The 27,737-nt window shown below is 46.3% G+C and overlaps 2 protein-coding genes across 6 annotated transcripts in view; one reads left to right on the top strand and one right to left on the bottom strand.

The window, feature by feature from the left end:
• eys (EGF-like photoreceptor maintenance factor) overlaps window positions 1-16,091 on the top strand; it is a 186,283-nt gene extending 170,192 nt beyond the window's left edge. The window contains exons 45-52 of the mRNA XM_086179793.1: window positions 2,713-2,885; window positions 7,066-7,248; window positions 7,862-8,028; window positions 10,610-10,754; window positions 12,940-13,114; window positions 13,248-13,420; window positions 13,501-13,662; window positions 14,823-16,091. Of these exons, the coding sequence (XP_086035919.1) occupies window positions 2,713-2,885; window positions 7,066-7,248; window positions 7,862-8,028; window positions 10,610-10,754; window positions 12,940-13,114; window positions 13,248-13,420; window positions 13,501-13,662; window positions 14,823-16,015 (2,371 nt within the window). The 3' untranslated portion in view covers window positions 16,016-16,091. The remainder of the gene's footprint in view (window positions 1-2,712; window positions 2,886-7,065; window positions 7,249-7,861; window positions 8,029-10,609; window positions 10,755-12,939; window positions 13,115-13,247; window positions 13,421-13,500; window positions 13,663-14,822) is intronic.
• A 584-nt stretch (window positions 16,092-16,675) lies between these two features.
• On the bottom strand, window positions 16,676-27,123 carry phf3 (PHD finger protein 3). 5 transcript variants are annotated; one of them, XM_086181473.1, is made up of 16 exons: window positions 26,990-27,123; window positions 25,699-25,949; window positions 25,496-25,618; window positions 24,071-25,382; window positions 22,199-22,475; window positions 21,796-21,847; window positions 21,448-21,556; window positions 21,206-21,362; window positions 21,003-21,119; window positions 20,688-20,810; window positions 20,443-20,587; window positions 20,173-20,359; window positions 19,941-20,094; window positions 19,403-19,492; window positions 19,048-19,243; window positions 16,676-18,965 (listed from the first exon to the last, which is right to left on the bottom strand). In XM_086181473.1, the coding sequence occupies exons 2-16, from the start codon at window positions 25,931-25,933 to the stop codon at window positions 17,269-17,271; spliced, it is 4,974 nt and encodes a 1,657-aa protein (XP_086037599.1). In that variant the 5' UTR covers window positions 25,934-25,949; window positions 26,990-27,123; the 3' UTR covers window positions 16,676-17,268. The 5 variants fall into 5 exon arrangements, with proteins under 5 accessions (XP_086037599.1, XP_086037598.1, XP_086037601.1 ...); XM_086181472.1 differs by having other exon boundaries at window positions 26,943-27,084; XM_086181475.1 differs by lacking the exon at window positions 26,990-27,123 and adding an exon at window positions 26,364-26,382.
• Window positions 27,124-27,737: the final 614 nt, after the last annotated feature.

The raw sequence follows: 27,737 nt of genomic DNA, 5'->3' as shown, positions 1-27,737 counted from the left end.
GTGCCTGGAGGAGGTCAGGAAACATCCAGCAGACGTCTGCTCTCACAGGAGCGCCGCCATGGCAGGTGAATGCCAGGTGGAAATGCCTCTTTATCCCTTTGCTGATATTAAAATTCACTGAGTGGAGAACTAGTTGAATGTGCCCCCCCATCTGAGAATCATGTGGTGTCCAACTGGCTGTTTACAGCACTGGAAGGGAAACGCTACCAGCAGTTGCTCTCTATAAATAATCTCTGCTAAACCAGTGGCCCTTTTTATTGGAACAAAGGCTGAAGCAGGCTAAACGCTTTCATCTCAAGAACTGAGGGCTGCCATGGAGCGTCATCAGTGACTTGTGGAGACGAGTATTTGCATACCAACACACACTTAAAAGAAATGTTCTGTACATAATTTACAAGGGACAAAATGTGAGAGATACATGTGGCCGCGTAGCGTATTGTTGGAGCTGACAGTGATATCACAAGCTGGCTGGTCAATTATTTATCATTTTATCTGCTTATTAGATTCAAAATGAAGTTTTCTTGAATAATTTAAGCAGCTGTGCAGCCACTGAATGGCGTGAGTTATGCTACAATATGGTGCGGGTTCAACTTCATGCATTTGGGATTAACATTCTCAAATGAGTTTGCAAACATTACTACAATTTCATAATCAAAGTGATTGCCTCTGGCAAATTAAAATAACCTTTTGTCACCCCACACATCAAGGTTTTGATTAGGCCAATTAAAACTGGAGTGTTTTCAGACTTGCTCCTCGACGTACTCGAACTACTTTAAATAGCGGCTGCAGCTTTTCACTGACAAATCGCAGCGTGTGTAATTACCTCCACCATCATGTGACTGGCTCACTTTGTTGGTTTTAACAGCGTGTGGTTGCACCTTTTCAACATTTCCTAAATATCTCAGGGATGACATGGGCCTTAATGGGAATGCATTTACTGTGAATGTGAATTGCTTCGACTCAGTGCAGTTATTATTATCATTTCAATATTGTGTTTGGCGGAGGTCATCAGTCTCTCAACAGACAATGCCTCAGAAGAAGTAGAAGTACTGTAGTACTGTAAGGATCGTTCAGTTTAGGGAGCAACATTGAAGTCAAGGTATCTGTAAGGATCCAAACACAAAGTCCTGACTGAGACCCGGGGTCCGTCCAGCCGCTGAGACACATCGTCGCCGTGTGTCAAGTCTCCTCCAAGTGCGGTTTGGACCAGATTTGCAAAGATTAATCTGGATAAGCCAGAAATCTTTCATGGGCTCTGGAGGCTGAGGCGTGCACCTCGGCCGTGTCCAGCCGCCCGTGTGTTCTAGTTTGCTGGTTTTCACCTCCACATGCCCGGGTGAGCTGTTTCAAGGTCAGGAGACTGGAATTGTTTTGTGTGATTTCTCCGTACTTTTTGAATTTCTATTTTGCATAAAGAAATATTCCATTCACATTTCATGCAGAGAAGACAAAGACCTAAAGTTCCCAGCTCAACCACAAAACCTGTGCATCCGTCTATTTTCTAAACCCACTTAGTCTGACTCTTGTTCCCACTGAATTTGAATTGTGACTTTGAACAGAAGTGTTCAAACAAACCCGAGTGTACTGTAATGGTGTGCTGCGCGCCGGCTCAGAAGCTCGCTGCAGACGCTGCCAGTCTCTCACAGCTGAAACACACAGACATAATTCACACTTACAGTCACACCTGCAAGCTACTCACCTGCATGTGTGTGGAATACAGGAAGAAACTAGAGCATCTGGAGGAAAACCCACGCAGTTGCTCTGCCGCCGTCATTTCAACACAAACACTAACTGACAGTGCAAAGGACAAATTAGTTGTACTGAGAAATGGAGTCTGTCACAGGAAGTGCTCCATTAATGGATGTATTCGTGCTCTCAGAGGCTATCAAATATTTTACATATAACAGCACGTCTTCTGTTCAACACAAGTCCATCTGTAACTGTTATTTTGAGACTGACGGGCACGACTGACGGCGGCGGTGTGTGGCATCATTAAGTCTTAAAATGTCTCAGAAATGACATTAGCAGCCTGTTAATAATCACACAGCACACATCAGTACTGCATTATACAGCACCCCTTTGTACTTCACCACAGTCATAGCTAACAATGCTCAACGCCGATGACAGAATGTAAATATTTCATTTCTAGGAGCCAGTTTCTCAAGGAGCAAACTACATCCTGCAGAGCTGCTGCTCCAAACACATTATTAATTTATAGATTTGAAACCCCGCCAACGCTCGTTCTATCTGATAATATACCTTTTAAAGTTGTGCGCATCTTTGTAGCATTTTATAAAGTCCCTATCTCAAGATTACTTTGCATGTTCTTTTATCAAACGAGGACGGAAGGACACACGTGTGAATCCACAACGGAGGACAATGAAAATCTTGTTCAATCTTTGGTCAAACGTTCTCTGTCACACTCATCGTCATCGTCATCTGTGCCTTTGTTTGCCGAGTGTATTCGGCCTCTGTAGTGGTAAATGCATGTTCTTAGCTGTTCTTTTCCACAAACTCTTGTGCTGCAGCCGTCGTCACATTTACTCTTCAAATCTCTCAGATCCATTACAGGCTGAGTTGTTTGTCTCCCCTCCCTGTGTGTTCTCTGGGTCACCGGGTGAGCTTGTAAAGCATCTGGACACGTTGCTACAATGTCATGGTCCATTTTCACCTCTGGCCTAATGATGTCTGCCTCTGTGTCTACAAATTTAGCGATGCTGAGGACTGGTTCTGTGAGTGCCGCCCCCTCTACACCGGTCGGCTGTGCCAGTTCTCCGCCTGCGAGCGCAACCCCTGCGGTCACGGAGCCACATGTATTCCAAAGTCGCCGTTGGAGGCCGTATGTCTCTGCCCATACGGGAGGCAGGGTCTACTGTGTGAGGAGCGTAAGTGAGACACAGATCAATGCGCTGTGGATTTAGCAGCTTATTTTAGGGGCTGATCTGGGAACATTTGGGGAGTAAGAGCCCTGAGCAGCTGGGAGAATGAGAGTCTGTTGTTAAGTAAAGGGATTAATGAAACGAAATTCTGCTGAAGATGCAGAACTGTAGTCTTCCTCCAGCAATAGAGTCAGAAAATCAAAGCAAAAGTCGTGCTGATTTGCTGAATATTCCAAAGGACTCTTTAGTCCATGAAATCTTATTTCCTAACAACTGTAATTTCATCAGTGGGAATCAGAGGAATTTTCTTTACATTTGTTGCTCTAGAAACATCTGATTTCTGCTGCACAATGTTGCAAATGATACTGCAGCTTCTGCCTCATTCATTTTAATAATATAAAACCCTGGTTTCTGAACCCAGCACAAAATTCCCCGTCTATAAAGCAACAATGGCTTGATCAGAGTCCTAAGAGAGCGACTGCTTAACCAGGACGCAGGAGGGCTTGACCGGTCATCCAATCAGCTCGAGATTACGGTGTCCACTGTTGGTCATTTCTCCAACAGAAGACATGTCACTCAGAATACGTTTGTGTTCAAAGCTGAAATAAAACAGAAAACAGCCTCTAAAACCAGTCCAGTTGCTACAGACGACGTCGCCACCTGCGCAAACCAGTTCGTTTGCTTGCTAACTGCCTTCGTAGAGTCGTCCTAAGACGGGAGCAGTAGAGTTTCCTTTACCACACGTGAAATCACCCAAAAAATGTTATTACAAAACTGTGAAAGCACACATGTCAGGCGTGTTACTGAATCAGATTAGACCCATCCCAGGCAGCCGTATTGAGACGCTAACTGTCAGGCTGATTTCCTCATGCTAACTGCTAGCACAATCCGGTGTTGTGTTGTTAGACGTTATCAACCAACTGGCAATAAAGATTCCTTTTCTTTTTTTGCATTGAATCAGCTGGAGTTTTTGCTTCTATTGTACGAAGCCCAGATGAAGTTCTTTGTTGCGCAGAGATTCTCAGTCAAATTCTGTGAGAACAACAATGCAGTGAAACCTGTTTCAGGAATAGCTTTACTCTTCAGAAATAGCATATTTTGAAATTGTAGATTTGACTCGGTGTGACCTAGAAATGACAGAAAACAGGAATTTCTAACAGCTGAAGTGCTGCTTTAAGGGCTTACTTTGTGATTCTAAACAGAGAGGGAGTCTTCTTAGGTTGTGGTCCTCAGAAACAAAAGGCTTTACTTGACTAAACTGACTGTAGGAACAGCAGGGCACTCGGCACACGCGGGCGCTCAGCCGTGCCACAGCCGTGACAGACTCAGCACCCACATGCCAAACAGAGCCATCTAACCTTCCACGACCACACCGAGTGTTCGGCTGACATTTGAATTTTAATCCCAGTAACATCAGATAAGATCAAAATCACGACTGATCACTCTGCTCCTCCGACTTCTCTGGGCTTTCTCTGACCAGGAGGCCTGATGCACTCATGCGGTGCCCTTGGCAAGAAAGCTGTCAGGGTTAATACGCTGCTCTTCCTCTCTCCGTTCAACACAAAGAAAACAAGGGTATTTTTTTTCTTTTATGTGAATGTATTTCCAGCTTGCTTCCCATGTGCACGTTAATTGATATGGTTGCTCTCTGAGCTACCAGGAAATGGAAGCTAGGAAGTGCTACTGATGCAGGAGTGCCTCAGTTCATGAAGCATTAATGGATATTCAAGAAAGCTTCAATTGGAATTATTAATGCTCTACATTTGTATACAAGTTGCCGAGCAACAGTGTTCAGAGTGAACACAGAACAAACACACAACCTACTGGAAACACCTCACCACGTGTGGACTACACACTGTTGTTGATAGCAGGAGCAGTAACACAGAGACCAACCGTCCGTCCTACTTATTTGTACCGTTTCCCAACAGTGGGGGAGAGTACCTACGTATTCTTACTGTACTGAAGTACAGTGTTGAGGTATCTCTATTTTACATCAAGGATTTTATAGCTTTACTTTTTTTTAATTTTGAAGGCACGATTCTGCTTTTAACTCCACTTTTATTTGACCTTGTTACTTCAACATGTACTTGAATAAGGGAACTGTGTTCCTCAGATTATGATGATGGTGGTTTTGGGGTCGTTTTTATTTTTTATATTCTTCATTGGAAAGATTCAGTGAGAGGTCGCAGCAAATACCTGTACTGCAGAAAACTCCCGACAACAGCCAACAAGGGAAAGCACCATTTTCGTACATTTTTCAGTGATTTCTTCGTCTGTGTGCACAAACACTGCAGTATCAGCACTTCTAGCACTGACAGTAAGAGTATAATTGTGTACTCTATACAGTATCTGTAGGTGAGGGGGAGTGTTGGTGCTCTGCACCAGCTAAGAGGCAAAACATATACATGCTGTTTATGTCAGAGCGCTTTTCCCAACCTGGTCCTGCGTGACGCTCTGCTCCTCCGCTGCTGACTCTCTTCCTTCGCACCACGTTACACAAATACCCAGCAAAGTGGAAATACTGTGTAATGTTATTTGACAGTGTGTGTGGTGTTATAATCCATAGATGGATGCATTTCAATGTATTTCCCAGAGTCCATGAGCCTCCTTGTTAATAACACGCTCTGTAAGCAGCCGTTAGCTGGACCAGGCCACTGAGCAGAGTCACTCAGCTGGGATCAGACAACAACGCTGATTATTGGAGAAGTTCCTCCTTCGAGTTATGACACAGGGTTATGATTTGGAACATTTAAAGACGGCTAATCGTGGTATTAAAGCTGCCTGAGGGAAGGTTCAAACACGTCACCCCGCAGGTGTCAGGTGTAGATGAGAGACGACTGTGAACCCCAGAAACACCAGGCAGCAACACCCCCCCCCCCCCCCAACCCTGGATGAAGATGTGACAGAAATGTTGATTTAGCTTTATTTTGTTGCTCTGCTGAATACAAATGAAGGTGATGACCAGCATCATCATCATCATCATCAGTGTTGTTTGAGCACAGACGTGGTGATGGAGGTGAACCTGAGGAGTCGCAGCAAATCACACGGTTGGTTAGACCCCTCGTGTAACAGGAGGGGCATATGACAAAATATCAGTATCACCCAATATTGGTACCTCCCCTTGTGGTATGATGTCAGAGATGACACGGATTAAATATACAAGCCCTGCTTCCACCTTTGCTTTTCTTGACAAAGGTGAATTATTGGTGATTTTCTGTTCATTGCGCACAAAACCACAAGTTCATAAGAAGCTCAAGTTAAGGGATGTTGATGTCCTGATGTAGCAAGTATCATACAACAAAACATTTATTTACATCTATTAATTGCTTTATTTTTATTATTGTTGTGCATTTTCAGTAGACCCTCCCACCACATTAATTTAATCTGTAATGGAGGCAGCAGCAGACACAGAGCTCAACTGTTATTAGAGGGCACAGAGCTCGTCTTGTCAAAATATTATCCGTGTGATGCGAGCGGCGCTTCAAGATGAACTCGCTGTTAGACTGAAGCTTTTCAGCGCAACAATAGAGTTGCAGCAGACTGGAGATGATGGCAGAAGCATCTCCAGCTTTATTAATAATGTAGCAGCCAAACAGAGCTGAGGCCAGACGCAGAGGGGAGCTCTGAGCCCCTTTTAGCCATCGCCCGGGGCAACCGAGGAATATGCAAGGTGTTTCCACTGAAGAGGGGTACTTGTGTGTTTTAATCTTCGCTGCTGTGTAAAAAGCACCCCAGCAGTGTGTAATTTGAAGGGAGATGGGAGATTTTACATTGAGTCCCCAGTGTAAAATCAAGTAGATGCTGAGGTAGAACAGAGGAGAGAGCATTAGTGAATCAGCCGCGCGTTCGGAATAAGCAAACATGAGCTCGTAATTGAATATCAGTGCGCTATACCCTTGTGAAGCCCAAATCCTTCCTAAACAGCTACAAATGGAAATAGAATGGGACTGAAGAGGTGATAGTGTTTGAAAACAGGTCATCATCCAGCAGCATTCAGGAAGGAGGATCTCTGGTCGCTGCCGCTGCTGTGGACTGCGTGGCAATAGTGCCATCTTGTGGTAGAGGGTCTGATGGTGGCGGTGAGCAGCAGGATGAATCCCAATTCACACACGACACTCTTGGCCCCTAAATCAGCCAGTATTGAACAAAAATATCATCTTTTAAGCATGTTGTGTTTCTTTTGCAGCCATCAATATCACCCGTGCCAGATTCAGTGGGACGGATGAGTTTGGTTACACGTCTTTTGTGGCCTTTTCTTCCATCCCGAGCCTCAGCTTCTTCTACGAGTTCAAGTTCAAGTTCACGCTGGCCACTGACTCGTCTGCTGTGAAGGACAACTTGATCCTGTTCGCTGGACATAGAGGAGAAGGTGAGCTCCTTCCGACAGAACTTCCCTCTCCTGGTCATCAAACTTCATGAGTTGACTCGCCATGTTGGGTGCGCAACTTGATTTCATCCCCAGAGGAGTTCAGGCACATCAGGAGACTGTGGTGAGGAGTTCCTCTTCTAGACATCAAACATGAACCTGGAACAAAAAACCAATATGATCCCAGAAAGCAGGAATGTCAGTTGCACCAAACCAACTTTGAAACGACGGTTCAGCAGGATGTTGTCAGCATCTGTCAGGGTGAAGTAGGATGCCGTCACGTGTGGTAGCAGGTTACCGCCAGTCCACATCATCACAAGATCATCCCAGCGAGATGAGTGTCACAAGGAGCTCTGGCACTGATTTCCTCCAGAGAGTTCATCAAGGTTGAAGCAAAACACACCAAGAGCACAATGAATAATGAAGCAGCTGTCAGGCGCGTGAGCAGCAGTGCTGAAACCCTTAAATACAAGACAAAATACCAGAACAGATCAAATACCGCCGGATGGGTGCTAATTGAGTGATGATGCTTTAATCCAAATGTGTCTCATTGAAGTGTTTGAATGTTTTCAGTGTTCCGAGTTTTTACATGGAAGAAATGAAACATGTTTTTCAGGCAATGATGGCGATGACTTCCTGGTTTTGGGACTACGGAGCGGGAGAGTGGTGCACAGATTCAACCTCGGCTCTGGTGTAGCGACGATCGTCTCTGATCGACTGAACCAGCAGATCAGCATTCACACCGTTACATTCGGAAGATCCAAAAGAATCGGATGGCTGAAGGTGACGTGATGACTGCACCTTATCACTGCCATTTCTGCATCACTTGTCTGGACCTGAAAAGTGAATCATCCACCAAATAAATCAACGTAAACGAATGACAACTTTGCATCTCCTCTTGAAATATGTCAGCTAACCTGCCTCCATCATGTTGGTGGTGGTGTGTCTCAGCCGAGTACTTCCTCCTAATCATTAAATTGCTTATTTGTGCGGACAATTATGTCACTCAAACTAATGCCAAACCAAATTATTTACACCATTTTAATTTGTTTAATTTGTTCTCCGAATACATGAAACTTGTCAACAAATACACAAGAGAAACAAGTGGGGACAAACCCTTGAAACAACAACAAATACGTACTTATGAACGCAAAATGTCCAACAGAATTTTAGAAAGCAGACTTTTAGAAAGCAGGTCCTTCAGGACCACATGACTAATTTGTTTTAGTAACTCTTCCAGTTTGAGTTTAGGTGATCCCAGTCAGGATCCAGTTTGAGTTTAGGTGATCCCAGTCATGATCCAGTTTGAGTTTAGGTGGTCCCAGTCATGATCCAGTTTGAGTTTAGGTGGTCCCAGTCATGATCCAGTTTGAGTTTAGGTGGTCCCAGTCATGATCCAGTTTGAGTTTAGGTGATCCCAGTCATGATCCAGTTTGAGTTTAGGTGGTCCCAGTCATGATCCAGTTTGAGTTTAGGTGGTCCCAGTCAGGATCCAGTTTGAGTTTAGGTGGTCCCAGTCATGATCCAGTTTGAGTTTAGGTGGTCCCAGTCAGGATCCAGTTTGAGTTTAGGTGGTCCCAGTCAGGATCCAGTTTGAGTTTAGGTGGTCCCAGCCACGATCCAGTTTTAGTTGAAATGATCCCAGTCACGGTCAAGTTTTAGTTGAAATGATCCCAGTCAGGATCCAGTTTGAGTTGAAATGATCCCAGTCAGGATCCAGTTTGAGTTTAGGTGATGCCAGTCACGATCCAGTTTGAGTTGAAATGATCCCAGTCAGGATCCAGTTTGAGTTGAAATGATCCCAGTCAGGATCCAGTTTGAGTTTAGGTGATCCCAGTCAGGATCCAGTTTGAGTTGGAATGATCCCAGTCAGGATCCAGTTTGAGTTGAAATGATCCCAGTCAGGATCCAGTTTGAGTTTAGGTGATGCCAGTCACGATCCAGTTTGAGTTGAAATGATCCCAGTCAGGATCCAGTTTGAGTTGAAATGATCCCAGTCAGGATCCAGTTTGAGTTTAGGTGATGCCAGTCAGGATCCAGTTTGAGTTTAGGTGGTCCCAGTCATGATCCAGTTTGAGTTTAGGTGGTCCCAGTCATGATCCAGTTTGAGTTTAGGTGGTCCCAGTCAGGATCCAGTTTGAGTTTAGGTGGTCCCAGTCAGGATCCAGTTTGAGTTTAGGTGGTCCCAGTCAGGATCCAGTTTGAGTTTAGGTGGTCCCAGTCAGGATCCAGTTGGAGTTTAAATGATCCCAGTCACGATCCAGTTTGAGTTGAAATGATCCCAGTCACGATCCAGTTTGAGTTTAGGTGATCCCAGTCACGATCCAGTTTGAGTTTAGGTGATCCCAGTCACGGTCAAGTTTTAGTTGAAATGATCCCAGTCAGGATCCAGTTTGAGTTTAGGTGATCCCAGTCAGGATCCAGTTTGAGTTGCAATTATCCCAGTCAGGATCCAGTTTGAGTTTAGGTGATGCCAGTCAGGATCCAGTTTGAGTTGGAATGATCCCAGTCAGGATCCAGTTTGAGTTGAAATGATCCCAGTCAGGATCCAGTTTGAGTTTAGGTGATCCCAGTCAGGATCCAGTTTGAGTTTAGGTGATGCCAGTCAGGATCCAGTTTGAGTTGGAATGATCCCAGTCAGGATCCAGTTTGAGTTGAAATGATCCCAGTCAGGATCCAGTTTGAGTTTAGGTGATGCCAGTCACGATCCAGTTTGAGTTGAAATGATCCCAGTCAGGATCCAGTTTGAGTTTAGGTGATCCCAGTCAGGATCCAGTTTGAGTTTAGGTGATGCCAGTCACGATCCAGTTTTAGCTCCACATAATAAATTCCACATTTCTGGTGGTGGGCTGCAGAAACTGGTGAAATGTCTTGAGTAGAGCTCCCTCATGTGGCTAAAATGCTCACTGCAGTTAAAGGCATTCATTGCCATTCTTCGTGCTAAGCTAACAACTGTGGGTCTCAGGTGCCTACTGCAGCACAGAGGAGGGAGGGGTCTCTATCATGTATGGACAAGAAACATATGTGTTAGAAGTTTCCGTGTTTTAAAATAGAAACATATTTGGTGACCCAAATAAAACCACGCCGGGCTCCTTCCTCCCGGTGATCAGGGAGGGCAGGATGTTCCCATCCACTAAGTGTGGCTAAAAGTCTGCAGGAACAGTGAGACGCTATCAGCTCCCTGAGCAGTCGCTGCCTCTCCCAGTTTAGTCGGTTGTGAGATGTCTGACTGTCGGCGCTAATGAGGCTACTTTATAACTCAGTGATCAGTCAGAGGTATTTTGTCAACCCTGGCAAGTTTGCGAATACGTTGAGCTCCTACAGGTGCATTAGAGGTACTGAGGTTCTGTAATGTCTTTCTCAGGTTGACGGACAACGTGAGAGAACAGGAGCGTCTCCAGGTCCTCTAGTGGGCCTCAATGTTTTCAACCAGCTCTTTGTGGGGGGGTATAATGAATACACCCCTGAACTGCTGCCACTTGGCTCTCGCTTCCATCAAGGCTTTCAGGGTAAGACATTCAACGCTGCTGTCTGCATTATGAGCTCTGGAGCTTGGAGGCTCTCCCAGGACCCCCGTCTCTTTGTGAGCACAGGGGTTGAGTGCGATGAGAAGGGAGCGTGCAGGAGGCCACAGCAGAGCTCTGAGGTTGATGGTATCTGCACCCTGAATCGCTTCATACCCCATACAGTCGCGAATCCATTCTGATGCTAATAAATCACTTGAACAAGTGTGCCATGCAAATCATCTCCGCTAGCATCACCGTCATGCATGCTTCTCTCAGGTGACCCCGTGTAGGAATGTATTCACTGGAGCATTCATTGTGCCGGCAAATGTGCAGCGCCGACGAGCCAAATTGACATAACGACAATGAATCTCATCATCCCCATATTCAGCAGTCTCCACAAGGAAGCTTGTTATTGTACGATGTCGTGGCGCATCTGTAGGTCTGAAGACTGCAGCCATTTTATTTATGATCAGTTCATTTGTTTCTCAGACACTGAAGTAAAGCTGTAGGAATCCAATCAGCTGTGGCAGAATCAGTGTGGTTTACTGCGGTCGGTGAGAACTACCTGAGCCAGGCGACACCGCCGCAACCATAACCTCACTGCTCAGGATGTAATGAGAACTCATGAGCGTCTAATCAGATCTGTGTGACCTTCCCTGAGCCCTAATCATGATGGCTGGCAGTGAACACACAGATAATGCACTTCACTCCCAGTTATCAACAGATCCACACTCCCCTGTGGAAGGGTGGTGCAGGAGGGGCTGCTGGGAAAAATTTCGGCTGCTGAGCCAATAACAGGAATCAAATCCTGCCAATTGAAGTGATTAACGACATCATTTCATGATGTTTTAATGTGGACATTTCAGACAGACTTTCTGTTGGTTTTCCCACAGTTCTCCTGGGTACACTCAGCCCGTAGGCCTTGAACAGCTCTCCCTGGGTCAATAAAGGGCTCTTTAGCACCCAATATGTTGTCTCACTTGCTCAAACATGGATAGATGATTGAAACAATTCTGCAACCCCCCCCCCCACACACACACACACACACACACACACACACACACACACACACCTCACCTGAAGGAACATGGGTGCAGGGCTGAAGACCAAGCCCCAACTGTCAAAACCATCAGCTCAGTGGCTTCAAGTGCCTCATAGAGCTAGCATGCATGTTAGCAGTGCTAGCCCAGCCGCTAGTGGTGCTAGCGCCCTCTGTGGAGGTGGAAGTGGCACACAGCAGGAGGTTTAATGTTTCAGGGCACAGGACTAAAGGAACATGTAGGTACCACCACAGTAACATTGCATGTAAAGAAGAAATGAAGTCAGTGGGAATCACAGACTTGAAGTCTGCCTTCAACTGAAAACCCAAAACTCACCCACTAACTTTGGAAGGAGGGACCTGCAGGTCCAACACGGCTCATTTCCTCGTGTTAGAACTCCGCTCCACAGAGAACTTTGTTTGGTTTCCTGATAGATTCCTGCTTTGTTGTGAGATGTGTGATTGCTACCTCGCTGATTGGACGTGGGGCGTCTAACAGTGTGTACAGCTAAAGCAAGAATACACAAGCCTTGTAATCTTCCTTGTGGATGTTGCTCGCTTTTCGGGGGTCTGTGTTTGCAATGTCGCCACCATCACTTGAGTGTGCCAAGAAGACAGCATCATGCTATGAATATTCATGAATGAGCGTGACATTTTCCCTGCATCCTGTTTATGCCAGTGACGAACGCAGCAGAGAGAGGAGGGTCTGTGGATGCCCGCCGCGCTCAGGCCTCATATTTATAGAGGCCCTGTGCTGTGCAGGTACGCGCCAAAATAAATATTGTCTGGTAGAAACGGGATTTTGAAAGCAAAAAGCAAACATGGCAAGGGAAATGCGTGATGATGATGATGATGATGATGATGATGGGTTGCAGACTTTCAAAATGGGAAATGCTGGATGTGAGCTGGGCGATGGCAGGTCATGGCGAATAGAGACTCTGGTGACGCCGTCCTCTGTTACCTGTCACTCAGAAACAGCCATCAAAAAATACATTTTCAAACACGACACACTTCTGACAGGGGTTTCAAGTTTCATCTGAATTATTTTGAGATGCAATCAGATTATAATCCTGTTTGAACGCATGGACCCCTCATGTCCCGTGTTTCCCTGCTAACGCCGCTGTGACGGGGGCTCTCTTCTTGTCATAGGGTGCATTTTTGATGTGCAGTTTCGAACAAGAAGAGACAGAAAGTTCCAGGTGCTGGGACAGCCTGCGGGACATCCGTCCTTCGGGCGCAGTGTGGGTCAATGCGGCATCACCCCATGCCTCACTGTTCGCTGCAGGAACGGAGGGACGTGTGTGGACTCCGGCTCGTCGGTGTAGTAAGTTGAGAGAAATCAATCATTTTCTGACTGACGTGGTCACCGTGTGCTACATGTGTGATGAGTCAGCAACTCATCGCCAGCGCCGCAAAGCGAGACCACATTGTTTACTAGCGTCTGTGACCGTCTGCAGTTGCCAGTGCCCATCGGGATGGAAGGGAGCGCTCTGCTCTGAGACAGTGTCTGTATGTGATGCTGAGCACAGCCCCCCCCCTCTCTGTGCCCGCGGCTCCACCTGCATCCCTCTCCCCAGCGGATATACCTGCCAGTGCCCCCTGGGGACCGCAGGACTCTACTGCCAGAAAGGTCGCACATTCAACCCCACTGCCTGTGACGTTTTATTTATTGATTCAATCAGAGAGAAATGGTTTGGTTTCCCTCCTCAGCTGTGAGCATCAGTGATCCGTTCTTCAGTGGGAACCAGTCCTCCTGGATGTCCTTCTCGCCCGTGAATATAAGACACAGGACTGAGTTGCAGCTGCAGTTCCAGCCGTTATCCCCTGAGGGCATCCTGGTCTACACTGCACAGCACCTCCGGGTCCGAGCAGGTGGGACAGCCGCCACCGCGGGAGGGTCTTCAGTTTAGATGGATTAGAGGAAGTTCAGCATATTAACGTGTTGACACGTTACCATGGCGCACAGGGGGTGCAGCATGATGATGTAACACTTGCTCCGTAAAATATCTTGATAAAGTGGAGACCACAGGGCTGAGCTGGAGATGTCAGGTTTACTGGATATTCAGGATACTGTGATTGCTGAGGAAACAACAGTGAAGTCAGTTCACTGTGTTCGTACTCGCATGACAAAAGAGCTGATCAGAATGAGGGCAAGTACAGGCCCTGATCCGTGTCTGAAGGATGAAGGTAAGACGCAGCGTTGGAATATTTCTGCCAGCTGTTTTGTGCAAAACTGCTCAAACCTCCAAGATGCTGTGAACACAGAGAATAATTGGCTTGATTTGCATTCGTGTGGATGGTGTCAGAGCTGATCGGCGGATCAATAAAGGGTGTCAAATAATGACAAGTGCTGTTTAATTCTGCTCAACGCATCACAACTAACGAGGCCAGAGAGAGCGTGGAAGGATGGATCTGTCTTAAAGTAAGGGAAGGAGAGAAGCCAGGAACAGCCATGCTTGTAATGAAGTGTTTTCATGCTGAGGACTTTCTGGTGACAACGTGTTCATTTGACTTATCACCAGCAAAACATTAAAGACCCTTCGTTGTCTTAATTAAGAAAACGGCCTTTTATTCTCATTATCTTGAGAAGTTAAGAAGTTAACTGGAGATAATAATTAAATCATGATGATTAAAAAGTAATTAAGAGCACAGCCATTCTCAGATTTCACAGGTAAAAAGTCCTCAGAAGGATTAGGACAAGTACCTGGAACCTCACTCGACAGTTGTTTCTAAGAACGCCCACCACTGCGTTGTTCGATGGGGGTTGAGAGATGGAAAAGTAGCTCCAGCAACATTTCTCTGATTGTTGTCTAGTCTTGGCTTATTCATGATGAAAGGCTGGAATATTTTTCTTCCTCGACCCTCAAACAGTTTTTCAAAACAATCTGAGATTCGGTTCACTTGGATGTCGTCCCGCGGCGCCTCGCCACGCACAAATGTGGGGTTTCATTGCCCTGCCCTCAGATGAGAGATGAGGAAGGCGGGTAGTTCATCTCAGCGTTGGCAAACTTCTGTTTGTTTTCCCACTCCAGGAGACTTCCTCTGTGTCTCGCTTACATCACGGTTCGTCCAGCTCAGATACAACCTGGGCGACGGCACCCACGTCCTGCAGTCAGCTGACCGGGTCGACACCCACGGCAGGACCTGGCACACCGTGAAGGCCGGCCGCGTTGGCCACAGAGGCTTCCTGAGTCTGGATGGCAAGCAGGTCACAGAGAACGTGACAGGGGGGATGACCACCCTTGATGTCACCACCGACATCTTTGTAGGGGGCGTGTCCACATTGAGCTCAGTCTCGCCGGACGCCAAAGAGGGGGAGCCAATGGGCTTCACTGGTGGCATCAGAGAGCTGCTGCTCAATGGACATGAGCTGGAGTTAACAGAGAAAGGAGCCGTGAGCGGCGTGAATGTCGGGGACTGGGACGGGACCGCCTGTGGCTACAGGAAGTGCCATAATGGAGGTCACTGCAGGGCAACAGGAAGTGACTCAATAATATGTGTGTGCCAGCCATCTTGGACTGGCCCGGTGTGTAACCTGTCTGTTAATTGTGTAAACAACATGTGCAAGCACGGCTCCATATGTGTGCCATCGAATGTGACATCATACCGCTGCCAATGCCCGTTAGGCTGGGGGGGGCGGCACTGTGAAACACACATATCCTCACACACACTCATGTTTGTGGGAAACTCCTACGTCAAGTACTGGGACCCAAAATACAACACAAGAAATCTAAAACACACACAAGTTTCTTTTAGTTTTCACACAAGCGCAGCGGATGGTGTGATCATGTGGATGGGGAAGGCGGAGCATGAGGACGACGACTTCCTGGCAGTCGGACTGGAGGGCGGACACCTGAAGGTTGCAGTCAATCTCGGAGAGAGGCTCTCCTCCCCAGTGAGCTTCGCCAACCGGAGTCTGTGCTGCCACCGGTGGCACGACGTCTCCGTGGCTGTCAACAGCACCGTCCTCCAGGTTTCCCTGAACAACACCAGGGTGGTGTTGGAGGACGTGGACCCGTTCGGGCGATACGTAGCCCTGAACTACGGGGGGCGGCTTTACTTTGGGGGCTTTGAGCTGAATAGGAACATCTCCAAAGTTACAGCCGGGTTGTTTTCTGCTGGATTTGAAGGAAACCTCAGAAATGTTCTTTTGTTCGAAGATTCCAAGCCACTGATGCTTCTAGAAAACAGCGAAGGCTTTAATATTTATGAGGGTGTGAAATAGTTGAGGAAACATCAATTATAGCCATTGTGATCATTTCAGATCTAAAGCTGATGTTCGTGTTTTATAAAGTGCTTCTACAGACTTCACGTTGTAGGCTCTTCTTCTAGCAGGTCTTCAGAGCTCTCGACTCGGGTCGACTTTGTTCCCGTGTTGTTGATGCGAGCTGCAAGTGTAGCTTCCTCTATTGAACTTGAAGCCACAAGCTGGGGTGTCCAAACTGGTCCAGTCAGGGCCGGTGTGGCTGCAGGTTTTCATTCCAACCCAGCAAAAGCAACACCTGATCCAACAAATGAGCTGTGAGGACGCAGCTTAGTTGATTTAAGTAGAATCAGGTGTTGCTTTTGCTGGGTTGGAATGAAAACCTGCAGCCACACCGGCCCTGACTGGACCGGTTTGACACCTTGTTCCTACAATATGATTCTCTTGAGGCCACAAGATGTAACTAGATGTCCAGTTACATGTCTCCCAATTAGTAAAGGCAAGCAATGCAAGAACCCATCTTGTGGCCACAAGTGCAAGTGTGGGCGCAGCTTCTGCTCGTGGCCCCAGTAGCTCCCCGCCTGGTGCAGCGGCCGTTCACAGATTCAGTCTGACCTCAAGTCTGTGTGCGGTGACTCGAGTCCATCAATGGAAAAGTAGAGAGAACATCCAGTATTCAGGTAAGTTTCTCTTTAATACATTTACTGTACAAAGAAATATGAGAAGTTTTTATAATCAACAATAAAAAAGGATTAGCTTTATTACCAACTGTACATAAACACACGGCGCAAAGGCACGCTTCATCTCTAATGTATATTACAAGCCAAAATGTACATACTTTTCCCAATCGAAAGTACATTTATAAAATATTTAAGCAATTTAAAAGAAACTGTTGAAAACAAAGCTGCTGTTTAAATCTGTTAATTAAATGTCTTCTGTGTTACATTCATGCCAAATGTCTGAGCTCAAATTAAAACTTTTCACCAAATGGTCCACACGTGAACTAGATGCTGCCGCTCGGCTCGAAGCAGTCGTTATCAACAAGGTATATACAATAAAAAGTTAAAATTTGGATTCTTATTGGTGTCAAGAGATCCCACTGGGATGATAGCTCATTATGGCTGTGCTGTCAATAACATGAACAAAAGGAAACAGCCTGCACGCTGCAGATGAAACAACTCAGACTCCACTGGCAGCAGCCGAGGCCCTCGACCAACATGTCATTAGAGCTCTCAACACTCACTGAGGGGCTTTTTCTCCTCAAATAAGCATAATTACGATGAGTAACTGTCTTTTGAACCTCTGCGTCCGTTCTCATAATCAGAGTCCCGTCGATGTCTGTGTCTGTCCTTGTGACGGCTGGTGTAGTCGTCGCTGTGGAGCCTCTCTTTCCTCTTCTCGCCGTAGCGGTCCTCTGAGTGTCCGTGATGCCTGCTGCGCTCTCTGTACTTTTCATCGTAGCTGCGATCGTGTTTTTTCTCACGGTCGTGGTGTCGGCTCTTTTTCCCATGATAGGAGTCTCTGTGGTGGCCGTGCCTGCCGTGGTGCTCTCTGTCCTCAGCGTTCCGTGGCTTCTCCCACGACCGCTCCTCTAGTCGCTTGTAGTCTTTTGCCAGGGAGGCAGGTTGGCCGGATGCTTCCGAGTAACTCTCCGAGTACTTTGACGGAGGTTCCGGTGAAGCATGCGGCGCGTCATCCTGAGCCCACTGCATTCCGTGGTTGTCAGGGGGGTCATAGCTGCCGGGTGCCTGAGGCTGCTGCAGGGGGACAGGAGCAGCGCTGTTGGGCTCTGGGAGAGCCGGCACCAATACTGCATCATGATGGAGCTGAGAGGCTTCCGGGTGCCGCTCTGGCTGAGGCGTTTGGACTGAAGGGGGGTCCACTACTGGCATCGCCTCAGCACCAACCTGGGATATACTGGGATCTTCTTTTTTCTCACTAGGACCTGACACAACTGTAGTTTGGTTTAGCTCTTTAGGTTTTTTTTCAGCCTGAGAAAGCTGTAAATATCCCTGGTGAAAGGGTGTAACTCGCTCATTTTCCCTGCTGCTAGGATCCACTGGAGCTGTGTGGACGGCTTTGTCCTTCTGCAGCACCACTGCTTTGTCTTCATTCCCACTGGAATAAGCTGACGATTTTTTTAATATTCCACTTAAAGGAGGTTTTGAGCTATTTGTGTGATCTGGAGCAGCCGAGGTTTCAGGCATCCCTTTTTCTGGTTCAGGAGAAACCCCAGCAACACCTTTGTTTAGGGTGTCGGAGTTACGAGGCTCAGCCCCGCTCTGGATGGTTGACAGGCTCGCCAGAAAGGCTTCTGTTGATACATCTGGAGGTTTATCCTTCAGAGAGACTGCCACAGTTTGGGGCGCTGCGACGGCATCTCTCCCTGATGAGTTGTTAGCAACAGATGCATCCGTCTGGCTGGGTGGCTCCACTTCAGCTTTAACAGGCTTGACTTCCTTCTTCTTGATGATGAAGCGCTCTCGTGGTGCAGCAGCTGTTGGACTTTTTGAGTTCCCGCTGGTTGGAGCCTCTTTCTTCTGAGCAGGCTGGGTCTTCGGAGCGTCATCTGCTTTTCTCACAGGCTTTGCTGCCAAGTCTGGCAAAGGTGGCAATTCTCCGCCCCAACCCACGAGCACACCTGGAAGAAAGCGCAGCGGTTTTTGGTGTTCCTGATTGTGGGGCTCCTCCGAGGCACATGGTTCTTCAAAAGACTCTGTGATTGGCTCGTCAACATCCTCGGTAGTGTCGAGCTGTTTGCTTTTCTCTTTTTTGGGTGCGCTAGTCAAGGAGGAGAGATAGAGCTTCTCCTCCTCCTCCACTGCTCGAACATCTTTAGTGGGAACGGTGATGGACTTGACCTCAGGATTAATCCTCGCAGTTTCATTCATGTCAACAGGAAGGAAATCCCTTTTTGGTCTCTGACGAATTATCAGTCCAAGAAGAAGGTTTGCTCGGTTGGTTTCCAAACCTGTCAAATCAAAAGTGTATTCAGTTCAATCATCAGAAATATTCCATAAAAACAGGGAAGGAGCTCTTTGTGATCAGGTTACCTGGCCCATCGAAGGGGACAAGCTGGTGCGGGACTTTCTCTGAGGCACCCAAGGGAATGAGATACATGTCCTTCACTTGTTTGAGGTTATTGGACACGACCCCGAAACGCTTACGGCTGCTGAAGTAGGCGTAGAGCAGTGTATAAGAGATCTCATCTTCTTCCGTCTCCGGGGAGAAGCGAATCAGGCACACTTCCTTTAATTAAAGACAAAGCAAGTGTCAGTCAGATGTACAAGCAGCATACAAGTAACAACAGATTTGTTCCCCGTTGATGAGTGTTTCAGCAGTGTGGAGGAAAAACCTGTGATTATGACTGATTTAATCCCTCCAGGAAATAAGATGCCAAAAACTCACTTTAGTTCCAGTAGCACGAATCTTCTCCAAGTAATCCCACACTGTCTGTGGACTGATCCGCCCACCAACTTGAATGCTGTCTGGAAGATCCTATTGGAAAAAGAAATCTAACTTTACTTGCAGCACTCCAACTACGATAGTTCCCTGGAGCTGTTCACCCTCAGCGTGTTGAGTGGCCCTCTAGTTTCACTGTGTAAAATGAGGTTCTGAACAGAGTTAAACACTGGAGGAAGACCATGGAAATGCCTCCGTGGTCAGCTTAACTCTCGGTTTATGGTACCATTTGTGGCGCTACATATTTTGCACAGCAAATCAATAGAGGGCAGCGTGCTGCCAGAACAAACACGGACCCTGTTTGGGCCATTAGTGTTATAACTGAGCCATAACTGTCCCAGATTAGGCCCAAATGTGCTGCTATCAGGGTTGTGTGTGGTCTGGACTGCTGCTCTCTCACACTGCCAGTGAGAGCAACACAGTGACAGACACCAGGTCTTGTCTGTATCACATTCACAGTATCTGGAGCTCTGATGGCGTTTACCTGAGTCAAGTTGTCCAGGATGCCTGATACAGGGAAGGCTTTCGTCACCAGCTTGGCCACCGAGTGCATATGAATGAAGCCTCGCCACAGAGACTTCAGGTTGGACAGGAAAGCTGCTTCTTCATCTCTGCCTGATGTGGGTTCCGTTCTGCCACTATTTCAGTACAAAATTACAAACCATCCAAAAAAATAATTGAAAAAATGCACACCAGGACCAGAAATGTCTGCTTACCTTTCCTCAAAGCCCGACTGGGCCTTTCGGAAGCTCTCCTCTAGAACGGTGAGGTGCAGGTCATCGTCCGCGGCAGGCGGCGTTGTGCTCTTCACATCCTCGGCTTTAGTCGACTGCCTCCTGACCACTGTAGTCGCTACTTTCACCACTTTGGTTGGTTCCTCTTTCACGGGGGGTGCCATTCGGCCTTGTAGGAAAAAACACAACAGAAGAAGTCAGTAACCAAAGATAGAACATGAGGAGGTTCTGACTGAGAGGGGCAGGGTTCACCTGTGCAGATTTTACAGTGCAGGTCAAATAAGTGCGACTTGTGTTGGCTGGTAGTGTCTTTCTCTGTCTTGGTGCTCTCAGCGTTCTTCTCAGTGGTTTTTGAAGGTTCTGTAGCCGTTTCTGTTGATTTGGTGACGGGTTCAAGCTAAAAGAGGGAGGGAAAAATAAAACATCAATTAAACGCCTCGCCCTCTTGCACCGCCGGTGTGATTGGGATCATGCAGGGTATTCAGCCTGTTCCTCACCTCTGCAGGCTCTGCTGCTTTCACCGGTTCTTGGCTCTCAATTTCAATTTCCCCTTTGTGAGTGATCTTGGTAATCGGCCGTCTTTCAGCCTCCCTTTGCTCCTTTTCAATCATTTCTATTGTCTACAAAATCACCCAAAAAAAAGTTTTGTTTTTAGAGGGCAACTGAGGTTTTTCCTTTCTCCAACAAAAGCATCATGTACTGGCAAAATCATTTTATTACATTTTTAGCCAAGTACTTTGGGATGTGTCTTTTGCTTAATTTATGCAACAGAATATGAAGGAAAGCACAGCGGAGACTGGAGCGGTACTCACATGTCGGTTCTCTCGCTGTCGCCAGGCGGCCAACTCCTTAGAGGCCAGCTCCTCAGGACTCATTCGAATTAAATTACCAGGAGAAATTTCTCCTTTGAGGACCCTCTTAAAAAGAACCTACGTGATGAACACAAAAAACACTATCAAGTATGCCTCCATTACATTTGAAACAAACCACAACAATGTGGAGAAACTATACTCACATTATTTTTAGTGTCTTTAAGATTAAACATTAAGCTTCTGTACTTGTTCTTGTACTTATTTTCAGTGTCTTTGTACAAGTGAAAAAGCTCTCTCTCTGTCTTCTTGGCAACTTCAGAGGCTCTCTCCACCGACACGTTCAAGTCAGACTCCTTCAACCTAAAATATACACAAGTTAGATCAGGTGCGCTGATGTGATTGGTCCAGGGGGGAATGTTAGCACTCCAACTCATGGAACACTGACCTGTGCAGAAGGATTTCTTTCAGAGAATCACGGACACTTCGCCGGATGTCCTCCACAGACGCAGGTTTCTTTGCTGCATTCTTACTTTTTGTGTCTTTAGGATGAACGCCTACACGGACAGAGGAACAAAGGCGAGTGAGGAAGAGGAGGAGGATTCTCAGTACTGTGATGACACACAAATGCACGACACACACTTGACGTATAGAAAGATGGCTTATAAACTCTAACACTGATAGCTTCTCCTCTTTTCAGCGTCGTACCTTCTGTTACAGTGGTGCAGCGACATGGACCACAATCACAACCCACCTGGCTCTTACGTCAAAGTTGAAAAAAAATGTGTGTGTATACCTGTTTTATGAGCAGCTTCTTTGACATCTGTGGACTGCCTATTATCCGATTCCTATTTTAGGAGACAAGTACCAAGTTATTATTTCAAGAAGGAAAATTTGAACAAAAATGATGACCTGGACAAACATGAAATATGAACAGATTTTAAAGTAAAACACTCAGGTCTCTCTGAGATGTTTTTGGTGAGAAACTGTACTTTGGTTTGGTGCACCTTGTGAACCACACACACCCTTGTGCAATCCTTCTGTGGGGGGAAAGTAAAAGCAGAGCAACGAACCCTTGTGTAGCAGTTAGGATAAATATCAGAGGATGAATTAGCTGGAGGAAACATAAAACATCCTCAGAAAATCAAAGATTTACAGACTGTAATTCCACAAGAAGAACTGGTGGCAACTTCACTCACCTTTCTTACTGGTCTGACCCCCCCTGATGTCAATGCCTGGGAGGGTCCTGGCTTGGGTTTGGGTGCCAGCTTCTGGTCCTGTACTTCAGTCTTTACTGGGTCTTCTGGTACAGCTGCACTTGAGGGCTCAGGCTCCACCTTTTTGCTCTCCTCCTCACAGCACTTCAAGCACACATACATCTGGTCCTCCTCCTCCATTTCACGAACTTTGTTCAGGTCAAGACCCACACAGTCACCATGGAACCAGTCATCACAGCGGCCGCAGCCCACCATGAACCTAAACACAAAAGCGTGCCACCATGTAAAGCAGCTCCATTATCATTCAGGGTTGCTTCAAGACCTTGAGGAAGAACGTACCTCTGTAAAACAATGCACATTGGGCTTTTATGTTTGAAATCAACTTGACAGCCAAAAAGGATAGTTTTGTATCTCCACAGGAAATTTCAAGTAAGCCAATTAATAGATTAACTTCAGCTAATTGTCAAACTAAAAGTCCTTTGTGTCCGACTTCAGAGTGCTGTCGTGTGCTTCCGTCCCATCAGTGCTGAAGTGGGTGGCCAGTGACAGAGAGCAAGATAGAGACCAAACCTTGTAATGCTGCATCCACACCAATACCTTTACAATTAAAACAATTCTGAAAGAGAAACCAAGCTCCATCCAGATGACCATGACCGTTCAGCTCTGAGCAACCCAAGACTCATCTCTACAACAGCTGAGACAGGACACCAGGCTAAGCCACTCCTATAATCTGCTACCCATGTTGAACTTAGCAGGCTACTGTGACAAATCAGTGGTGGAGGTGTCATTGCTGAAAAGACCCAATCAGAAAGAGAATCATTCCCAAAACTCAGTCTGTGCTTTATCGGTTCCACTCCAGAACGCAGGTAAGTGGCACCCGAGTCATTTAACTCTGAAACGATTAAAAGGCTGAGTTTTTCATTTCAGAAAGAGAGGTAACAACCCAGAAAAAGAGGAATAACTGCAGCTGGTTTCAGAAAGAAAGGAAATTCAAACTCTGTGTCAGTTACTATGGTAAGTCAGTCAATGAAAGTCACCTGGTCAGGTTCAGAATTTCTTCACCGAACCTACGTTATCTGTGAGAATATTAAACAAAGAGACGATATTCAAACTTGCACACTGACTAAAGCAACAACATCTGTATGACTTTGTATTCCCAAAAATGTATTGGTACTCACCGTACGTACTCATGAGTGACAAGGGTCATGTCACAAAGCTCTTTTTGTCAACTGTAGTCAGGGTGAATCAAAGTACTGGGACTCCATTGACGTTGGGTTTTTACAGTCGCAGCGAAGGCTCAACTCTCCGTGAACCTACACAGAGCTGACTGGCCTGACTCAAACCAGCTTTTCCAGAGTTTCCCATTTGAGGGTAAATCAACTCATTTATTTTTACTCATTGTAAGTTTAATAATTTTTTTTTTAATTGCCTTGTCAGTAGTTGCTCTCAAAACCGTTTTTTGTTTTCAGAGCGAAAAGTTTTGCTCTCAATTTTTTTTTTTTTACTCATAATACTGGGTAATTTCTCTCCATACAAAAGCAGCGGCAGCTTGCCTCTCCCCCTAATTCCAGATCCTTGATTCAGATTCGTGATTCCAGATTCTTGCCAAAACACGGCTCTCCCAGATGTTGACACAGCAAACTCTGAACAACTTTGCGTTTTCATGTGTTGACGCCAACAGGCAGAAAAAGAGCTGATTTTAAAACACCTCTGTACATCTGAGCTGCAGCCTCATTGTGTTTAAATTCTGAATGTCTTCATTCACAGTTCTGACTGAAATTTTAAGAAGGCGCTAAACTTTTGTGTGACTACATCTGGAATACCAAACTTTAGCATATCAATGTGAAGACTTACATGTTGTTATGGTGTTTCTTGCACAGACCGCAACAGTTGTTTCCATCCCAGACCGCGTCACTGTTGGCAGGCTGCTCGTCCACACTCTCCCTCTTCACTACAGGAGCGTTGTCAGGGACGAACAGCTGTGGCTCATCCACAGAGATGGTTCTAGCATTTTTACTCTTTTGCCTTTGTAGGAGCTTCTCTGGCTTCTTCATTTTGGGCTTCTCCTGTCCTCCATCTTCAGGTGTTTTAAAAGAATGACCTGGATGGCCATGTGCGGGGTGTGCAGTCTCAACTTTAGAGCTGTGGTTCGTGTGAGGAGGTTTTGTCGGATCCTGCTGATCTCGGTTGCCAGATGTTGGAACCTTCTTCACAGCGAGGCTGGGAGAACTTGGCACCTTTGGCTTCAGTTTAAGATCTCCAGCACCATGTATTTTCTGCACTTTAGCAGGGTGTTCACTTACAGTGTCTTCTCCAGACCTCTTTAAAGGTTCATGGTTTTTCTTTTCCTTTACAGATTTTATTTTGTGCAGGTCACCTCGTTGGATGACTTTGGATGGCATATTTTGGGGACCTTTCGATCCCTTTATCACGTTTCCTGGTTTAGATGAAACCAAGTTTCTATTCTTCGGAGAAGTCAATCCTTGTTTAGATTTGAGCGGATTTTTGGCCACCATCTGCTGCTGTTCCCTCACATCCATCTCCTTACTCACAGACGTTCTGTTGTTCTCATCGTTTTGAGACTGTTTGATGCCATCTTTCTCGTTATTAACCGGTTTGCCTTTTCTGGACACACTCTGATTGTCAACCTTGGTCTCTTGCGTGCAAATGCTTGCCACCTCTGGCCCATTGGCTGTCTGCACATCATTAGGATTCACATACGGGCCAAGCCCAAGGGTTGTATCATCGCCACAGCTCTTCGCTGCTCCATCCACCTCTGCCACATTCTCAGGCGTGGGGTTCTGTACACTGACAGCCTCGTGGGGCAGCACACCAAACCCAACGTCCCCTCCATAGGAAAAGCCACTGTCAAAGCTTGCATCAGCACTTTGCACATAAGAAGGTCCTGGAAGTAGTTCAATCCTGAATCCTCCGATTGTGACAGTCAGTCGTCTCAAAACAACAGAAGGATTCAGCCACAATCGACCATCAAGATCATTCACATTGATCCGTCCTCCCAAAGTTAATTCTCTCTTCAGCTGGAGGCCTCTAACCCCCTTCTCTATCAAAAAGGACTTCTGTAGCCTGTTGACTGGTTTCTTTCCTGGTCGTCCTCTGGGGGTGGTGTTAGAGGACGTGTTGGCAGCCTGTGGACCATCACTATGATCTGTATTAACAAGAAGATGAAAAACCAGTGAAAAAAACATCACCTCATGTATAACTTACTAATTCAGAGGTGGCATATCATCGATGTAGCAGTATAAAGAGATTCAGCTTTACTTGGTTCGACGTTACGAGGACGCATCCTCGGTCTGCCAACGGGTCGCTTGACTTGGGTTGACTCTGAAACTACCAGTTGCCCAGTGAGTCCTGTGGATGTTGAGCCACCATCAAGACCCGCCACTGCAAAACACAAACTAAGTTCTAAGTTCATCACTATTTTTGTACTTCACTATTTTTTGTATGGCTCTGCCTGCGCATACCTGCTGAACCAGAGATGTTGAAAGTGGAGTCGTCATTATCCAGCAGATTAAACTGAGAACTTGCACATCCAAACATGGGATCTTTGTCACTGAGCATGTTCTTCAGTGAATCTTCCAGCCCGAGTCCTGGCCCAAACTCATTACTTGCTTCACATTCCAGGTTCTGGCCAATTATCAGGGTATCATCCAACTGGTCACTAGGTGTTAGATGGTTAAAGTTGTCCACAATATCCATGAATGCTGCTGCCAACCTGTGAGGACACAACAGGGACTCACACTTACAATGCATGGAAGCAGGACCCTATCGATCACTTTGTAATGTTCAAACCGAACAAATGCAGGACATCCCCACTAACGTGATTATTTACGTGAGGCAAATTTCTAGTATCGTCGCCATATGTTGATTTAAATTCATGCCACTAGAGTAACTAAATGCTACAGTTGAAAAACAGCGTAAGAAAAAAAAACCCAAGTCTCGCATCTTCGTCAGTTGGGAATTACAACAGGTTTGCTGCCCCGCTAAGCCTGCTAGCAGTCAGCTAGCATCTCTATGTTCGCTCTGGGTTTATTCAGCATAAACGCGTACAGGTTTAATGGCTTCTAAAGATCTGCAAATGCTTTTCAAAATGCCAATAGAGTACTCTTGTTGCCAACTTGTGGAGCACCTTCGTGGAAAGTTTATGTTAAATGGCCTGTAACGCCAGTTCAACGTTGAGCGAGTATTTAAGTTGCAGCAGGCCGAGTTGGCCTCGAACGGTCACCCTCGGAGACACTCGGCTCAGGCAGCCCGCCACGTATCTCTACAAAAAACTCAAGGTCCGTACACAACAGAGTTTATTTACCGGGGTTTGTTAACGCTGACGCTAATTAAGTGTTGCCAAGTTAGCTTATTAACGGAGCGTGGCTAACAACAATCCGCAGCAGAACGGGACCACGAATGCTAGCAAGCTAACTGTAACTTGTTGAGGAAGTTACCACATAAGACACTGCTCATACAAGCCCGAGTTTATTCAAACACGGGGCATTTAGAAAAGTTGTCGCACGAGTCTTGTAAGCAAAACAAAGTAATTTGAAATAACTCAAATACGCCAACTCTCGATACTTAACCTGTCAGACATGCTAGCTAGGTCGCGTTAGCTTAGGCCTTGTTTGTAGCCTGACTGCTGCTAGCGGTGCATGCATCTGTCCCAACTTTATTTGGATTCCATATTTGGATTAATTCGCTTCATACACATTACAATTACCTCTTTCTTAGTGCAAAGCTGTACTCAGTTGGTGAAAGGTTACATACTAGCACAGCCGCTCCGGCTAACTTCCTCCAAGTCAGCCGTCATTCGTCCCGCTGCTGCAAAGCTCCTGACGGACAGCGCTGCAAGTCACGTGGCTTGTGTTTACAGGTACCATAGCAGCTGGCGTGAGGACATCACACTCACATACGGGGAGAGTTTTGTCAGCTGAGGACAGGGGCGTTTTGGTACTCATTGGGAGAAACAAGAGTGGTTGCATGTACCTCCCAGCAGCATTCAACACACACGCTTGCAAATTCTTCTTCTGATGTACAAGCGCTGAGTGTCCTTGAAGAGCTCCTTGGTAATTCAATCATCTGGAACCAAGGGGTGGCAGAAGATCTGCCACTTGGTGCCCTCCTCTCATCAGGCTCCAAGAACCGCACACTCAAACAGAAGTCTGCAACTCCTCAGCAACTTAATTTTGGCAAGATTTTTACTTACCGGTAGTTATGATTCCAATTACACGACTACGTGGCACTGATGATGATAACCATAACCCTGCAACCACACGATCAGTTGGTGATCTCATTCCCTGCAGCAGCATTTAGACAGAGACATGATATTTATTTTTTAAGGATCTTTTTAATGTTAACAAAACTTGCATGTGTGCTTGTTTGATCTCGCTGATCTGTGTGACTCTCAGTTGCCTCTCTGTGATAAATAAAGTCGTACTAGATTTAATACAATTGTGCCCACACTTCTGAGACTGGGTATCGAAATGTAATACTTTCATGGCACCAAACCAGCAAG

The sequence above is a fragment of the Aulostomus chinensis genome, chromosome 16, assembly GCF_037954235.1.
Source record: "Aulostomus chinensis isolate RoL2024-O1b breed Wild chromosome 16, RoL_Achi_v1.0, whole genome shotgun sequence".
Lineage (NCBI taxonomy): Eukaryota > Metazoa > Chordata > Actinopteri > Syngnathiformes > Aulostomidae > Aulostomus > Aulostomus chinensis.
This window is presented reverse-complemented; position numbering and strand designations above follow the sequence as displayed.

Bases quoted from the DNA above. Each gene is read 5' to 3' on its own strand.
- phf3 (XM_086181471.1), bottom strand. From the start codon at position 26,113: ATGAATTTAAATCAACATATGGCGACGATACTAGAAATTTGCCTCAC. The intron at 25,383-25,495 runs GTAAAGCTGAAT...TTGTTAATACAG, and splicing joins TCCTCGTAACGTCGAACCAA to ATCATAGTGATGGTCCACAG. The intron at 21,120-21,205 runs GTGAGTATAGTT...TTCATCACGTAG, and splicing joins TTAAAGACACTAAAAATAAT to GTTCTTTTTAAGAGGGTCCT.